The following is an 11,565-nucleotide window of genomic DNA, read 5'->3' as shown; positions in this document are numbered from 1 at the left end:
GTGGTGTACCAAGCACATTTAAGATTTGGGGTTTGGCTGGGTCATTGTGGATCAGGCATTTCTCCTCCCCTTTTCCCCCATCTAACTTTTGACAAGACTGTTTGACAAAGTGGCACTGATAGCATATATATATTCATTTATTTGTATTGTTTTAAAAAATAAAACAAGAATTCAATATTAAATAAATATTGAACATTATTATTTCTTATATAATAATATATTCAATATTTATTTAATACTGAATTATTGTTGTATTTATATAAAAAAATCAATAATACTATTGTTCAATAATAAATAATTGAACACATTTTGATTACAAAGATATATATGCACATCAAATATTATCTTATATTTATATAATTTAATATTTAATACATATTACATATTTTGATACATATATATATATATAGAGAGAGAGAGAGAGAGAGAGAGAGAGAGAGAGAAACTATTTATTTTGTTATATATTAATATATACATATAAAATATATATATTATATATAATACATATATCATTTATTTAATAAATAATAATAATAAAGCCAATAAACAACATATTCATTTTGATATGTATTATTATTATTATTAAATGTATTAAGTAAAAATATTTAATAAATTACCTTTAGTCATGGAAATATATTTATATATATTATCTAAATCATTATTTAATATGTACCTATTTCATACAATTATTTGCTGACTCGGTCTAGATAGATAGGATGTTTCTTTATTACAGAATAATAAATATTGAATCAAATTAATTTAAAAAGGCTCCAAAACAACCTGCACCAGTGTAACCCAAACCAACCTAGCGATGCTTCAAATAAATAATTCAGTGAAAATATTGTGAAAAACTCTCGTTTCTTATTTCTTCAGTTCAGTGGTCACCCACGGTCCACTTAAATGCTTTTTCCCACATGCTCTTAAGCAAATAGAAATGTCTGAAAGGCTTATCAAACGTTCTTAATCCACTGGCCATTTCACAGAGATATTGGGTTTCTGCTTGGTTAGAACGCTCTCACACACGCTCGGTGCACATTGGCCACAGCTGTCAGCACTTTACATTACATCTGCAGGATGGGGGGCAATCACTGGGACCCTGTGGGTAAAGGAAAAATACCCATGTTGACATTCTTCACATGATCACACTGTGCTCTCATTTGTCTCTCCTATCATATAGAAACACGTAACCATGAGGTGCGTGGCAGAGGATAGAACCACACATGCCTGGCAAATTAAAATGATTTTTAGCCTATATAATTATTCTTGGCAGATGTCAGTTCAGCTGTTAGAGGAAACTGTGCATGACTGCTTCTTCAGTAAACTGCTCTGTATGGCCTGTTCATACTTTTAGAATTGGCAGTTAAATGACCCATCAGAGGAGGGCATAGCTATTTTGTCATCTGTATGTTTATAATTAATTAATCAATTTTCATCATTATACGGAATGTATAATTAAGGACTTTTAATTTTGCCATTTTGAACAACATCAGCCCTTAAGGAAGTGATAACATCCTTAGCCACAACACATTATCTGTATAAAATTGCACAATGCATCAAAAATGTGTTAGTATATCTCTGCATCTTTTATATGACCATACATGAAGAGAGAAATTTCCTAAACCATAAAACTAAATTTCCCACAGCTGAAATTTTCTCAGCATCTCACAATATCTCTCAGTAAACTTGATATGTATGAGTTTTCATTCCAGCGTAATGAGTGTGAAATTAAGATTTTATATTACAGTGGTCATCCTCAGCCAACAATTATCCAAAAGCATAGCTAACTTGTATGCTCCATTTTTGCAAAGGGTTGTTGCCAAATGGTAGACAGCTTTGGAATAACCTACAATAAACAGTTTATTCTTCTTGCTCTGTGGAATTTTAAATATTCATTCTTACTGTAAGGACCTGTTCACATCCAACGCCTTTTGTAGTTTTTCAAAATTCTTGCTTTTAGACGGACGCCTTTAACCTTTGTGACGCTTCTCAATGCTTTTTTACCATCTTGCTCATGAATACTGTTTTTAAGACGGTCAAGTTAAAAGAAGTTATTTATTATTTTCCATTTGTCCGCACCTCGTCTCACATTTGTTCCACCATCTGGCCAAACGATTCCAGTTGAATTTCCACTTGAACATGGTTCAACAAACCGTTCCAGCTAATTACTTCCCCATGTTTAACCGTGCTGGTGAAACCACTTGTGACATGATGATTTTCTAGTGTTGTAGGCCCAATAGACTTCAAGCAAAATCGAAGAACGAACATGTGTGACATCATTTCGGACAAAATAGGCAAAAACTATATAGGTTTGTTTGAAGTTCATTTGGACTTTGTTGTTAGTGGGCTTTCCCATTAAGGGCCTTTCACATTGAGGGTACATTTACATGACAACGATATGCTTAAAACAAAGACGTTTTTCCTTTGAGCTTTTACAGTCGCCACCATTGTCAAAACGATTCACACGGATACGCGAAAACGGCTAAAAACGCTGTATTCTGCTGCCAGGCCAGTAGATGGCGATGAAGCACTATAGACTGAACACGTAATACGCATGCACATGACGCCATCGTCTGCAGAGATTCGTGTTCTTGTTGTTAACACGTTTTTTTTCCCCCAAAATTTGCACTTTGAAACCTGTTTTCAAAAGTTTGCGTTTTCAGGCACCCAAAACGCCGTTGTCGTGTAAATGAACGGCCAAAACGCATAAAAAGTTTTTCGTTTTTAGTTGAAAAAGGTGTCGTGTAAACAGCCCCTAAGCGAAAGGTACGACGCGATAATGCTCTTGAATCGAAACAATAGATCCACATGTAGCCATTCACATCGGCTACAATCAATCGCGGCAGGACAAAGCAAGATTTTTTTCCAGACCAAGTGTGTTTGTTTTTTTCAGCGCCCTGCGATGAAATGGGCCGTCCAATTAGATCTGAGCTTTAGATCACGTACCCGGAGCCGCTGCTGTTGCACAAAAGGGGCGAGACTGGTGGTGCTGTTTTGAAAACCAGTGTAAACGCTGAAGAAGAAAAAAAATTCTGGAAGAGAGAAGAGAATGGATGTTGAGTTCTTGTTCCTGTCTGAGAACAGATTTATTCTCATGTTTACTTCATATTTCTTTATAGAGAATATAATTTCTATTAATTTTCCACTTAATTATGTGATGCTAAGAGAAATTACATGAGAAATGCTAAGCAGGTGTATCTTTCAGTCCATTAGAAAACACAAATAATGCATGTCTGCCATTTTATAATCAAAATAGCCTACACTTTAGATTGCAATTATTACAAGCACTCGATGATGACTTAAAGTGGGTTTTGAGTAATAATCTCATAAATTGTGAAGTGTAGCTTGATGCTAATTGTTGCTCTAATTATGTTTTATGATGTTATTGGTCAAAAAAAAATGTTTGTGAAAGAATCGTGAAAACGATTAAAAACTGTATTATGCATGCCAGGCCAGTAGTTGGCGATGGTTTGTTAAGAAAAAGTATGTGTCTGAGACATAATATGTAATTCACATGCGCATGACGTCACCACTTTCACAAATTTGAGTTTTTGTAATTAACACGGAGAAGATAACGGTATGGTTTTCAAAAACCCATTTTCAAAAGTTAGCATTTTCAGGCCCCCGCTGTTGTAGTGTAAATGACCGGCCAAAACACATAAATAGTTTTCTGTTTTTAGTTGAAAACAGTGTTAATTTATTTAAAATTCATTTATTGTATGTTGTGCAGTGGCCGAGGTTTAAGCCAAATGGAAAAACCTACGAAACACATACACGTGGAAGAATGCATTCTCGGTTAGCATTCTCTATTATCGTGAATTAGCTGGAGGCGATCAATTGTTTAGCGACACTTTATCGTGTCGCATTTCAATGTGTTTACTGGTTGCTAAGTAAGGTTTGTGAATGACTTTCATGAATATTATTCCATGTTGTAGACGAATCTGTCTTCTTGCCACTGAAAACAAACATCCCGAAAGTCCCAAAAACTTCCGAAAGTCGCTCTTCATTTGCATAAAGTTAAACATTTCTCAAATTTGTCACTTCGCTGGACACGCCTACATACTGTCGCCACAGGTTACTTTTACTCGTGTCAGCTGAAATCGGCAGCTCTCCATTGAAATGAATGGGATCATGTCACTTGCAAAAACATATTACTCATAATTTTACCTTTCTATATGATAATCCTCCACAGTCCACTTGCTAGTGTTGCCAACTCTTGTGTCACCAAGGTGCGTGCATCTCTACACTATTGAAAAATTGCGTGCAAAAATGTCCTTTGTTCATCAATAGTGTACCAATGTAGGAAGTGCACTGCACTCACAAATATCACTTTTTAACCAACTCCAATATATGTGACCACAACTTTAGAATGTAGGTTACAATTTTTCAATAGTGTAGAGATGTACATATGAAGCGCAGCTCACACAGAAGTCGTTGACCGCGTGACCATGAACCCGTTGTGAAATTTGCATTAATAAATCTTTCAGCCTCACGCAAAATTCACAATTGCATGGATCTGAAGTGAAATCAATGGATTTAGGCTGAGAAAATTCTCTAAATAATGGTAAACGCATTTTTGGCCTAATCCTGATTTCATAGCATAACAGTGGATAAAAAAATAAAAAAAAAACTGGGGAGGTTTCACAATGATAACCGTTCAGCCCGATGGTGGAAAAGAGGCTTATGAACATGAACAGTAAGAATCTCTATAAATCTGCAGATGCATATTGCATAAGGTACAGTAGCAAAGTGATCTCTATTTTCTTCCAGGATGAGCAGGATTTCTCACGTATCATAGCACAGGAATGCTCCTTATCCAAGGACACATTGTTTTTTCGGTCTAGACTCTAGCATGTCTAAACTGTTTTATATGAAAACATCAGTTCATCCATTGGGAACCTGTTGCTCTGCTTGCATTGATTTCAACTAATAATAACTGCGTCTCTTTGAGAGAAACTCTGCAGGATCAAGATGCCTAGTAAAAAAAGTCTAAGCAAACAAATGCTAGTATGTGAATCAGTAACGAGGCACCTTTCATAGCATTTTAACACTAATCTCTACTTTAAACAACTGTGTAAGAACATCTTTCCCAAGATTCCACATAGGGACTAATTACATGGGAACAATACTGCCCACGTTGTCTTGGGTCAGAGCTAACATGAGAAATGTGCAGTTGTCTGTCGATAAGCGTGTTAAGGGTCATAGTGTGGGCAGTGGCTCTTTTCCTTCTTTCTCTCCTTCTGTTTTGTGTGAATGAGTAAGCGAGACAGGTGCAGGACTATGACATCAGCTATGCGCGCTCTCCTCCCCTGGTTCCCATGGTCACCACGCTCTCACAGCTGCGGTGTAAAACAAATGGCATGTAACAGCATCAAAACGGCCATTAGGAAAATCAATACGCCCCCATTTTAGGGAAGCCTCCCCCTGCATTGAAACAAGCACATTTAATTGAATGATAGAAGTGGCTGAAGAGTGAACTATCCATTTGCTTCCATGACCAACCAGAATTTGATGGGGTGAATCTCATGAAACCTGTCCAAGAAAATACAGATCATATACAATTATCTATCTATCTATCTAAACTAAACATTTCATTAAGGTAATGTTAAAATAGTTTATTTAATCAAATAAAATACACATCAACCTTTAATTTAGGTTTTAATTTAAACAACGGTAATAAATGTGTTTAATTAACATAAGCCAACTACACAAAACAGTGTGCCATGCACAAACAATGAAGGACAAAGTGAGTGAAGGTGAGGAACTTAAATACACATGGTGATGAACTAAATGATGAACAGCTGTGATGAATAAATGAATATACATGGTAACTGATCATGGCGGGGAAAGGAGAACAGAGGAACAGGCAGACAGGTGATTAAACAGACTAATAGAAAACCAAACCAAAACTAAGCATAACTGTGACAGAATAATGGTTCTGGTGGCGGACGAGGAAAAAATCTGCCTTGAGAAAAAAAAAAAAACCCTGGTTGAACGAACCAGGGGGGCCAGGTGGTTGTCCAGAGCACACCCAGGACGATAGCCCACGGTGGAATCGACGGGGGAGGAGCCATGTTGGAGCTTTGGTTGATGACACCCGGTGGACGACTGACGGGGAGGGGAGATGGAGTGCAGTGGATGGCTTGAAAGTTTGTGGCGCAGGCAGGGTGACCGCTGACCAAGGTGGAGCTAGAAGGACGAGGGAGCCCGGCGGAGCCGTACGAACGACGGTCTCTGGTGGAGCTGAGGGAGGGAGGAGCCAAGGTGGAGCCGACAGGTCGACGGACCGAGGTGGAGTGACAGGATCCGCGGCTGGAGGCAGAGCCGGGGTATCCACTTGCTTGGACGAAGCTGGTGACCAGAAGACCTGAGGCTTAACCACACAACGGCATGGTGTTACGGGAGGAGTCAATGAAGGGAACAAGTGGAGCCAGGGCTGACGGACTTGCTAAATCATGCAGTGGAGGTGGGACAGAGAGGCTGGGCGGGATCAGCGAATGAGAAGGTAATGGGAAGCATTACCTCCATTTCCCAGTCTATCAAGCATTCATCAGTGTACAGCTCCACCAATGTCCCCTCTGTCATGGATGTTGCCGGCTCACACACCTGCACAGGCTTTTGGGCTCAGGCTCCGGAGCGGAAGTGGATGCAGGCACAGGCTCTTTAGCAGGCATTGGGTCTGGCTCAGGGTCCTTGGCGGGCATAAACTCCCCTTCTGCGGTGGGCTCTGGCTTGTAATCCGTGAGCGGGTTTTGAACAAAGGAACATAGGCAAAACTAAAACTAAGCATAACTGTGACAGTTACGGTAATGAGAATTTTATGGAAAAAAAATCTGGTGGAACGAAGGCGGACGAGGAGGCGGACGAGGGACTGGTGGAAGACGAAGCGTCAGTGGAAGGAACCAGGGTGGTGATGATGGTGGGAGGAGCCAGGGAGGTGAGGATAGGGGGTATGGTGCTTAATCCTTTTTTATGCTTAATTTTAAAGTGCCCCTATTATGCTATTTTAAAAACTCCTAATTTTGTTTTGGAGGTCTCCTACAACAGGTTTACATACATCAAAGAAAATGCATACATTTAATTTTCTCATAATATACATTGAACATCACCACATTTTTCAATGACTCTCAAATGACTCGATAGATGAATCAGTCTCTCTAAACCACTCCTTTCCTCGAGCTACTCTGCTCTGATAGGTGATTGGCTGCTCCGTATCGGAACGCCCATTACCATAAGTGATCTTCAGCTCCGTCCAGAGGCTCCCTAAAGCGCACAGATTGTACACACTGTAAAGACAGTAACGATGACGTTGATTTTAACATATAAATCCGAGCGCGAGTCTGATGATGAAACATTGGAAGAACTAGTAATTTAACTGGAACCTCCATCGCAAGGACGACTTGAGCAGGACGTTTCTCAGTGATATGCTACTCAGTTTGAGGTGCATTATGAGATGTTGCAACTGTAATTCCTCACCATCAGCATTAACAAGAGTATGTCCATCAGCAAACCGATGTGTATATCTAATTTATTGCGGTGCATGCAGGAACTGCATCAATAACAGCGCATTCATTAGCTGAGCACTAACGTGAATGACTGATGTAACATTGTAAAACAAATCTTGCTCCATACTTTATCTTTACTCAAAGTAGAAAGAACGACAGACAATCTGCATTAATAGACAGTTTTAGGTAATAGTGGCCCACAGCTGATTAGCAGAAGTATTTCAGTAAGACAGTAATAACGTGAGTTAGCCGGTTAGCCGGAAACTTACACAATATAAAACATAAAACTATGTATTTCGAACACCCGGTAGAAAATATATACATCAATGATTATTCACTTATAGGTTGTGATTCTGAGGAGAAAGCTGGTCCAAATAAACTGAGTACTGACCCATCTCTCAAAAGCAAGCGTTTTTTGCGAATCCCGCATTGAGCTCCCACGAGATTTGAGAAGCAGTCGTCAGTAAAATGACCCAGACGGACAATGTAACATACAGTAGGCGGGCATTATGCAAATGTTTTTCCAGTGACAGAACCGTAAAGCAGTAAGATTCTAAACACAAACGACTCGTAAAGGTAGTTCAGAGTCGATTCTTTCTTTTGGGAGACAATAACTTTATTTATCGTGCACTTTCAACTTTACAACTGCATGAGAGAGAATAATCGAAAAACCATAATTGGGGCACTTTAATGCACATAATGCTTTTGTTTTTACATAAACTTTAACTTTAATTTTCTTATTTTTATTTCCTAAAATAAATATTTTTTAATGCACTGTGTCCTGGGCTTTTGTTAGAATCACCTGGTAATAAAATACATCTCAAAATGCCAAACATTGCAAAATGTCTTGATGTTACTGCAAATTAAGGCCCTCAAGATCGATGAATCTGCTGATCAAATCTGTGACATGGAAAAACACGAAGGCTCTGTCACTGAAATCTTTTTATATCTGTCTTGCTGAGTGGTGGGTGTGCGAAATTCTGCTTACCCTTTTGGAGGAGGAAGTGTTGTATCTGGGCTCTGTAAACCCCTAATGCTGTGAAGCGCTGACCAGATGACAGATGAGTTGTTTTTCTCTCATTTGTCTCCAAAGCCTAAGCACAGCTGATTGGGCTTCAGTGTCAGAGAAATGAAGACTCCAAAGACTCTGGTTGGCTTGAACACATATTGTGGCATTTCATTTATTTTCTTCAAAAATTTCTATTTTGTTTTTTTCATGCTTCAAGCAAATGTACTCAACAGCAGTAAAGGCACACTGCTTAAAAAACAATAATGATCCAATCATAGACTCTTAAGCATTTGCCTATTTAAATCCAAACAGCGACTTTTTTCTTTGGCCAGGCAGTTTGCTTCAAGTGACCAAATCTAAAACAAATCCATTCCATCTGGATATTGTAATCCTTGTCATCAAATTTACTACATCTCACAATGTGCATGCAAAATCACAAAGTGATTTTACAGTGTTCTGGTCATGCAGGTGCATGTCTTAATCTACTCCCAACATGAGTGACTTTTGCTTAAGTCTGTGAAATCACCATTGACAATCTGATCAACAAGTTGGTTTTATGTAATGCAGATTTCATGGGAATACCATCATGATATAGTGGTGGATACACTAAAAAGTGAGCTCAAACAGATCCAATATATGAGGGTTACACACTTGTGCTCTCCTTTAACAGAACTACTTTGAAATCAGTGTTATGACAGCGTCCGGGCACAAGGCCAGATGCAATTTACATGCTAATTCTTCTACAAATGTGGACCGATCGGTGTGATAAATCTATATGTGATGCATCACAGAGTTTGAGGTCTTTAAGTTTGCACTAGGAGCTTGTCAGTGCATTAACTCCAAATGTTTTTCTCAAACCACATATTCTTCAGTACTGGAGCAATGAGATCTTCATTATGCATTAAAGCATTGAATATCATTCAAACACTTCTGTTCTGAGTTCAGTACTAACTTTAAGAGTATTTAATAGACTGACTCATAATATATTCATCAGTGTAACCTTCCAAATACATTATAATCCCATGATTACACATTTACACTTAATCAGATGGGAGGAAAATCTAAAACTAACATCAAAACAGTCAATATGAGTAATGACAGCTGAGCATTTGGCTTATGTTTACATTATGACGTCATTGTCTCTAATATTATTTCTTTGCCCTGATAGCTTGCATCAGTGGGACCCACTTTGTCTTCTGAGATGAGGAAGTGGACTGTTTCAGAGCTCTAGGGTTCTGTGGGCCATCATATTCATCAGCCTCAGAAGTGATTTCCATCTTCTGAATGATCAGTTTGAGCAGGTCATGCTGTTTCTCCAGCGTACAGGACACCGCTTTCAACCTGAAGGAAAGAGCAGGTCAAATGTAGTTCATACCACTCCATATTGTACATCTGATAAACTCAATTTAAGGGATAGTTCAGTCAAAAATGAAAATTCTGTCATCATTTACTCACTCTTATGTCATTCCAAATCCACAAGACCTTCGTTCATCTTCGGAACACAAATGAAGATATTTTTTAAGCAATCTGAGAGATTTCTGTGGCTCCAATGAAAGTCACTCAAAGCTCTGACACTTCTCATAAAGAAATTGTAGCAGTTTAATCCAAGTTTTCTGAAGAGACATGATCGCTTTTATATGATAAATAGATTTAATTTAGGCTGAAGATGAAGATGAATTCAGAAGATGAACAAAAGCTTATGGGTTTATAACGACATGAGGGTGAGTAATTAACGGCAGAATTTTCTTTTCTTTTTTTTGGAGAACTATGCCTTTAAGTAAACGAAAATAAAAAAGCAAATGTTAAGTGACGCCACCACATCTGCACAGATGCATCTAAATGCTTGTATTTGTTATGAAACTAAAACAGAATATATTTTATTATTATTATTATTATTATATATAATAAATCCATTATCTGAAACTGACTTAAAAGTGAGGTAGGTGAGGTATGCGAATCAGAGTCATCCACCATTCACATCTGAATTAAGAAATACCTTTAAATTAAAATGCAATTGAATTTGTGATGTGATGTAGCAAACCAAACTCCAAAAAGCAATTTGAATGTCTGATTGGTGGTGCATTATAGCTGATGAACACTAGGGGCTGCTCTCCTACAAGTCTAAAAGGTTTGGGATATTTATTTTCTAGCACATTGCAAAAAAAAATATCTAAAACAATTAAATGCATATACCCCAAATATTGAGTTAATTAAATAATAATAATAATAATAACTTACATAATACCCTAAAAATACAGGGAAAGGGTAGTACATTTTAAAAGGTACACTTAATGTACCTTTAGTACATCTTAAAGTACTAATATGCATCCTTTAAAGGTAGTTAAGGTGCTCCTAAAGGCACAGTTTTTTTTCCTGATAGATAGTTATATAGGCACAATATTGCATATTACATCTGATAAACCCTCCCAATAAATAGAGAAATGGAGAATCTCCCTATACAGTTTGCAAGCACAACAGTTTGTTCACTTTTAAAATCAGTCCCTTTATGTTGCCCTGGTTGGTGTTCCCAAAACAGAAGTGGTGGTTCAAAGAGATCACCTGTTCTTCTGTTTGTGCAGCTCTCTCTCTAGATGCCCTCCCTGTCGTGAGCAGAGGTTCAGACGGGTGCGAACTGTGTTTTGGATCTCACCATCAATGAGGACCTGTATCAGCATTTTCTGTGTAACAAGTCATTGTCATTGTAAAGTGTTAATATTCCCTCAAATGTCATATATTAATTGAAAAATGTTTGTTTACAGAATTTGATCAAAAGTTCATCTGTGACCAGAATAAGAACCTCATTTGTTGATAGACAAACCTTGCAATTATTGGGATAGACGGTGATAGATGATTTGTCCACTCGCTTCAGGAACCAGTAAGGTAGTTTCTCCTCAAGGACAGTATGAAGATCTATCTGTAATGATTAATGTTATGTACTAGATATCATTCTGTTTATACTTATATTAAAAAGTGTTCTCTTTCCCGCGTTGACATATTTCCTATTGAAACAGGAAGTTTGAGGTTGGGATAAATAGTTGATACTTTGCGTTACAG

At 37.8% G+C, this 11,565-nt stretch overlaps 1 protein-coding gene across 1 annotated transcript in view; it reads right to left on the bottom strand.

The window, feature by feature from the left end:
- Window positions 1–8,655: 8,655 nt before the first annotated feature.
- trpa1b (transient receptor potential cation channel, subfamily A, member 1b) overlaps window positions 8,656–11,565 on the bottom strand; it is a 55,183-nt gene continuing 52,273 nt past the window's right edge. The window contains exons 25-27 of the mRNA XM_084102534.1: window positions 11,330–11,425; window positions 11,071–11,189; window positions 8,656–9,852 (exon numbers count right to left, since the gene is read on the bottom strand). Of these exons, the coding sequence (XP_083958660.1) occupies window positions 9,660–9,852; window positions 11,071–11,189; window positions 11,330–11,425 (408 nt within the window). The 3' untranslated portion in view covers window positions 8,656–9,659. The remainder of the gene's footprint in view (window positions 9,853–11,070; window positions 11,190–11,329; window positions 11,426–11,565) is intronic.

The sequence above is a fragment of the Abramis brama genome (genome assembly GCF_963993115.1).
Source record: "Abramis brama genome assembly, chromosome: 24".
In the NCBI taxonomy this organism is placed as follows: Eukaryota; Metazoa; Chordata; class Actinopteri; order Cypriniformes; family Leuciscidae; genus Abramis; species Abramis brama.
This window is presented reverse-complemented; position numbering and strand designations above follow the sequence as displayed.